Source organism: Alligator sinensis, unplaced genomic scaffold (genome assembly GCF_000455745.1).
Source record: "Alligator sinensis unplaced genomic scaffold, ASM45574v1 scaffold2023_1, whole genome shotgun sequence".
NCBI classification, from domain to species: Eukaryota; Metazoa; Chordata; order Crocodylia; family Alligatoridae; genus Alligator; species Alligator sinensis.
The window spans coordinates 102141-109112 of record NW_005843382.1 but is presented as its reverse complement, the minus strand read 5'-3'; the positions used below and the strand labels follow the sequence as shown (position 1 = coordinate 109112).

The 6972-nt window shown below is 36.6% G+C and overlaps 1 protein-coding gene across 3 annotated transcripts in view; it reads left to right on the top strand.

Moving 5' to 3' along the window:
• LOC102386728 (probable phospholipid-transporting ATPase IIB) overlaps positions 1-2656 on the top strand; it is a 66908-nt gene extending 64252 nt beyond the window's left edge. For all 3 annotated transcript variants that reach the window (XM_025195066.1, XM_025195065.1, XM_025195064.1), the window contains one exon: positions 866-2656. In XM_025195066.1, coding sequence (XP_025050851.1) covers positions 866-1002 — 137 coding nt within the window. In that variant the 3' untranslated portion in view covers positions 1003-2656. The remainder of the gene's footprint in view (positions 1-865) is intronic.
• The last annotated feature ends 4316 nt before the right edge of the window (positions 2657-6972 follow it).

Here is a 6972-nt window from a genome sequence, read left to right as displayed (position 1 = left end):
TCCCTCCCCCCCCTTCCCCTTCCACCACAACAAACATACGGCTGCACACAGCTCTTCAAGCTGCCAGGCTCTGTATTGGAAATCGGATCCGTATCAGCAGATACGCCTCCTTAAAAATCGGCTACCGGTTTCAGCCTCCAAAATCTCTATTGGTGCACCCCTAGCAATAACAGTAAATGCTGTGCCTATTGTGAATTTCTGCCACCAAACTAAAATGAATATTGTGTGTACATGTGCCTATTTCATATCAAATTAAATATTTAAGCAATATTAAAATGGAAGGGAAAGCTGCAAAATATTTTATATTACAGTTTTTGTATGTGAATTATATTATTTCTGAGGAAAGCATTCTAAGTTCAAAAGAAAAATGAGAAACTTGTCCTAACAAATGGATGAGGGAGTTGAAATCTTAACATAAGTATGTTCTAAATCCAAGCAACACTGAATGGAAATACCAAGTATGCATCAATAGCAAAAAATATTATCAGTATCAGTAAAAAAAAAAAAAAAAAAAAACTAAGCAAGAACCTACAGCTTTTTATATTGTCAGTATACAATTTTTCAGGTGAGATTCTGTCCCCGCTCCGTATGCTTTATGCTGCTTCAGTGATTTTACTCAGCATCAGAGAGATTCTAAAATAGTTATTGCTGTCCATAATTGATTAATCTGCATTATCAAAAACTAAATGAAAACTCAAAAATTTTAAAAAGTCTTTCTCAAATATAGACAGTATGTTTCTTTATAGTAAGGTCTTAAATAGTAAAACAGGATAACAATTTTAAAATATATATTTACTTTGCAATGTGGAAGTCCCAGCAATCTGTGTTATCATCTCATAATTTATTTTTATTTTTATTTCCACAGATGTTGCCTTTATCACAACTGTGACCTTCCTGTGGAAAGTGTCAGCAATCACTGTTGTAAGCTGTCTTCCACTTTACATACTCAAGTACTTGAAGCGTAAATTTTCTCCTCCAAGTTACTCCAAGCTTACCTCGTAAAAATGACTATGTTCCTACAGTTTTTTTCCACCAAGGCACTGAGAATTGCTTAAGCAGACTCCTTGTGCTTCAATGAGAGCAAATATGTCAAATGTTAAAGAAACAAAAACAAACAAAAAAAAGAAAAGTGGAGTGAACAGAGCACAAAAAAGGAGGGAATGTCTGACAGGTACTTGTAGGGAAGTACACTTTACCATCAAATATAACTAATGTTCATTTTCATGTTGGTTTTTCTTTAACTTTCAGTTGCTACAGTTATGAAATAAACCGAATTAACCTTTGAGTTGACAATGCTTCTGAATGGTTTTGTTTCTGTTGTAAAGGATTTTTTCTACTGCACTAATCTTCTGCAAGTTGAACTGAAAGCTTAGTATTACATTATTTCCCAACAAATTCCAGTTCTTTCTTTGATGTTTATATATACAAATATTCATTCCTATTTAAATACAATACCACAAACCTAGAATCTGTAAATGCCGTTGTCTGTATTTGCTGCTATATAATACTCGTCATCAAACATTGATAATATGCACTATTTGAATTATGTACAGATGTCTTCATAGCACAGTATTACTTTAGGAGCTGTTGTCCTCTTTTCTGTGATCTCCATTCCTGGCACTGGTAAATATTAACAGATATGTGAATTCTGTGATATTGACAGCAGTTCTTTAAATGCACATGAAAGCCAAGTTGCACAAAATCTGTAAAAATTCCTGTACATAATTCCATTGCACCTACTGATTTGTACAGAACATCAAAGACATTGCTGTTCAGTAAATATGTTTTAAAAATTCCTAGCCATTTTGTATTTGTAAAACTGCAAATAGATAGTGTCAAGGTGCATTTCTATATATCAGAAGTCCTATAAACCTTGTATTAGCGAATATGTTTAAATTGCCTTGTAATCTGTTTACTTAGGTTACTCAGGTAAAATGAAATGAGATGAACATTTTATGTTATGGTAGGAAAATATATCATTTTTCAAGATGTAATGTTTATGTTTTTATAATCCAGATTGTTAGTTACAAAAGAACTGAGGCAAGATCTTCCTTGTCTGCTTTAAATTGTCATGGTTCTTCCCTGGACCTATGACTCTTTATGCCAGCTGAAGATCTGGCCCAGAAAGTGATATTCACTCTTCTAATACAATATGAAGGTCCGAACCATATGTACTGTATTGGGATGCAGGCTATCTGTTATTTTATTTCCCATTGTGGTAGAAAAAATTGATTTTTATGCAATACATATGACAGATTATTTGGCATGGTCCATCATCTACTGAAAGAAAAAGCATAATTATCCATACTTCTTTATTAAAACAATATTTATTTGTACATTTTTTAAAACACTTTATATTGATGTCATTTTTATCACAGATATTTTTTGTTTGACTGTGTGTCTTTTTGACATAATTCCTTGTGTCTGACATGTCCCTTAAATCATTTATTACAATGTTGTATGAGTGAAACTTTTGCAATGATTAACAATCTAACCACTTCCAGAAAACAAAGCTGTTGCAGAGCTGTTTGAACTGCACTACACTCCATTTGTTTTGTTTTGAGAATTTTTTTTTACCAGTTACCTACTTCTTATTTTTTTTAACCTTTCGTTCTTCTTTGTAAGAGCAATAAAGCCTAATTGCTACCAAACACTATTTATGGTATATGTATTAAACTTTTGTAGGAGTGATTATTTTCAGTGCACAAACATTATCATCAGACTAGTTTGCTGTGACCTTATGAACAACTATTTCTCTCTATCCCCACAAGATGTCACTGTTCTTTTATACTAGCAAAAACCTTTCCTCCTTTTATGTGAAGTTTGCCAAGATTATTCTGTTAATTTATGTTTTCAGTTAGTTTATCCCTATGGTCATTTTTTGTTGCTGATTTAGTTTACTTTCACCTTTCCTGAAATGAAGTGCCAAATTTATTTTGGCCCAATGGGTATGATAAAGATTCTGAATTAATCAACACGGTATTAGCATAGAGTAGTTAGCAATGTACTACCATTGTTAAACTATGATGGTGACCTTTTATTGTCAGTGAATAATCATAATTTATAAAATTCACTAGGTAAGAAAAAATTTGTAAGTGACTGATCATCTTACACCTGCATATGCTCACCAATGTTGAGGCAAGAAGATAAAATCCTAAATCTGACAACATGCAAGAAATAACATTAACTTAATACAGCTATGTATGAGCTAAATTATATCCATGTAGGTATGATTGTATTCTGTGTGTATATATGTATATATTAAAAATCTTGAACCTTAAAACTGTGAGGTTAGTGTGATAGTAGCAATGTACAGAATCATATACATGGCCCTAAAGCATTATCTAGACCAAATATAGTAGACCGAAATGTGTTCAAAATAAACTGAAGTTGCTGATCATTGCACAGTGCTTTGCTACCAACATGATGACCTGCCAACACTGGGGTTTCATGTGATACAAAACAGTTCCATTCCAGAGTAGAGGTTTCTCGGTTTAATTTAATTTTTTAACAGTCACTGGCTACCAGAAAATATTTAATATCCAAACAGTTAACACACAACCTAATTTTATCCGCAGTATGGTGAGGTTTTTCACAATGTAGTTATCCTAACCCTTAAGCTTCTTTGGATCTGTTCTATTCTGAGGTCTACATCAGAAGTAGTAGCAGTGTGTCTGAAGTACACCATTTTTCAGGATGTATAACAAAGCCTTGATAGATGCCTTTTAAAAATGCTTTCAGCAAGTAGTTGTTCCTACATGCTACACGGAACCATCCAACTTAGCTGCACCTTCCTCAAAGCCCTTTAGGAATAACACTATAATTTGGCTACGTGATGCAAGTAAAAAAGCAAGTTTTGTACTCACGTATGTTATTCAGTAGCAGTTTGTTTACAAAGTACTCGATTTTACAAGGAAGTCTATATTATCACAGCGGTATTATACAGGATACAATATCAATATGCAACTCAGGGCCCCACCATTACAATGCTTCAGTAAGACGAGGTTTAGTCTATTGTGAAATTTAATAGAAGGCAAGTGAAGAAGCTCCATATTCTCCGATTCCAAAACAGATTAAATAATTTTAAAACTACACCAGATTCAAGCACAAGGATCTGAAAACAGAACAAACTAGTAACATGTTTGGTATGTGAGCAAATAAAAAATGTCCTGAGAATCTGTCTGTAGTCAGTTTATATCCATACAAAGCAGGGATAAATCTCTGGAGTTATACCAGCATATGTGAGCACAAACTTCAGCCTTCATTTGGCAAGTTATACCCCCTTAGGCACAGTAGTTTTTATCACTGTAAAATAAATGTTTACTTTTCCTTCATTATTTGTTGCATCAAATATGATAAAAATTATGCTTTACATGGATTGGTGATGTATTTCTGAAAACATTGCTACTAAGTTATTTCAAAATTGGAAGGTGTGTGGGGGCATAGCTGTATGGGTACAATATCAAAATAATGAATGTCCAGACTACACTGCTACTTGGTCTGTAATCATGACAGACCCAGTGGTCCTACTCATATTTGGATGAGGGAACTGAAAGGACAAAACAGATGCTTCAGAAAATATGTGTTGTGTAAAATAACCATAATACAACTTTTTCTGTCACCATACTAAACCAATATCCCAACAGGAGGATGTTTGTTTACCATAGTGGTCAGCTTTCACATGGAAGGTAAAATCAAAATGCTGCAGACTTCCCATTAACCTTTCTGTAGCATACTGGTATTTTGCAAGAATACAGGTGTTAGCCACACAGTACTTCCAAATTCCAACTTAAGTGATTAGCATATATAGTTAGACAAGTGCCCTTTACTTTTCATTGATGTTGGTTCTCTCCTAAAAGCCCTGTTGTGTGAATGGTTGTCCACCTTGGTGCGCACACACCATGGGAGCATGAGCTTAAATTCATATGGTCAGCAATGTCCACTAGAGGCAGACCCATGCCCTAGTAGTCCTCATGCCCCTCTCCACATAAAGGCAGAGTGGGATTAACCATCCTGTAGTTCCATCCTACTGTCTGTTAGCTGAGAAATGAAACCTTATTGTGTACGCTGCATCATATTTTGGACTGTTTGCTTCACCTAAAAAAAACAATCAGGCTCTTTCTTCCATCTAGCAGCATTATCTGTGCCTTGCTTCCCAGTCTGGGACCATACTGCATTTTCTTGACCTACAGTGGCAGAATATGCCCAAAGAGCCTCATGTGTGGTTTTTTTCCCCAGTTTGGGAGCCATCTCCTTCTTGGGGTCCATATACTGTAATTATGATCAAGGTTGGTGACTGTCCCCTTTGAGCCATATACTGCCTTTCAGTGAAGATTACATTTACTAGCAACCGCTACATCAGCTGGAAGGAAAAGAGAGATGTCAGGCCCTTAGTGTTTCAGAAGTTCTGTATATCAGAAGTCTGTAAGGCAGCTAGATGAAACTTGTCCCTCAAATTTACAAGATGCTTTTGTTTAGCAGAGGCTTCTGGATTGGATGGGCTGTCTGGATTTGGATTTGGTAAGGCTGTGCAGTAGTCATTAATTTAATGGGATTCCAATATTCTACTTCATGCCCCAGATGGCTGCTGTTAGTCACCAAGAGGGGAATCTCTGTAGGCAATCACTTGAAGAAAGAGTGGTTACTTACACCCCTTCCTAACCATAGTTTTTCAAGATACTGTCCACACAGATCTGTCAACCTGCTTCCTTTCTCTCTCTCTCTCTACTGAGTCCTGTTCCTCTAAAATTCTTTAATAACAAAGGGAGTGCGATGGCTGCACCCATGCTGTATGTTATGCCATCAAGGCAGTTATTCAAGGTTCCCTGGGACATGGGCATGACTCTAAAGAACACCACAGGCCAAAGTAGTCCATCTTAAATGTGAGGAAGGTGCACATGCACCAAGAGAGGATTTTGTGTGAATCCTGCATTTTTAAGAACTACACATACTGTAAGGCAGGGATGTCAAACATCTAGCACATGGCCAGATTCAACCCACAAAGCCAGGTCATCCAGTCCACAGATTTTTGCCTCAGCTCTGGCTGTGACAGGGAACATTCCCAGAGTGGTCAAGCACCTGGGTGAGGCATGCAGTAGTGGAGCCCCAGCATCACCACGGCTTGTTCCTACAGCAGCAACCAAACACCTGAGATGCCAGGCTGCTTCCTGTTAAGTCCTAGACCTGCTGAAGGAAATACCATATGCACCAAGGGGGTCTTTGGGCCTAATCCAGCCCACAGCGTCAACCCTGTGCACTCATCCAGCCTGTAGGGCCAAGTGAGTTTGACACCCCTGCTGCAAAGGATGCAACTGTTCTTTTCATATGGCTGGTGCAGAAACTCTTCATGGACAGATAGGTCCTGATTATCCCCCTGTGTATGCAAGATTTAATAGCAATGGTGAAACTCCAATGGAATTTCTCCTTCTCTTACACTGGTGTCGTTAAAAAAAAGCGAATTGGGCCAATATTCCCTATGCAGCACTCTGTGTAATAACCTTTTTGTATCTAGGCTAGTATTATTATAACTCAATTGAAACTTGAAGACAATCAAAAAAAAAAAAAGCCCTTCAATACTTTAGCCCCCTGCAGGGAAGAAAATCAGTACGAGTGAACACAGACAACACAGATCGAACATTATATGTAAACAAACAGGAGGTACAATATCTTTAACATTGTGTTAAAAAGCACAGGAATTTTTTTTGTAAACAAAATGCACTCAAAGTGAGATACTTCCCAACAAGTATTAACTACCCAACAGATGCCCTCAGCAGGGTTCACAGCTGTTATTGTGAGTGGGAATTTGCTCAGCCAATTGCCAATGAAATCCTCCTCAAATAAGAAATTGTATTCAAAGACCTATTTGCTACTCTATCGACCAAAAACATAGTTTCAATCAAGATATTTTACAGGAGAGGCAATACAAACTGGTGCCTGCAACAGAATAATGATAGAAAGCACTGCAGTTGTTAT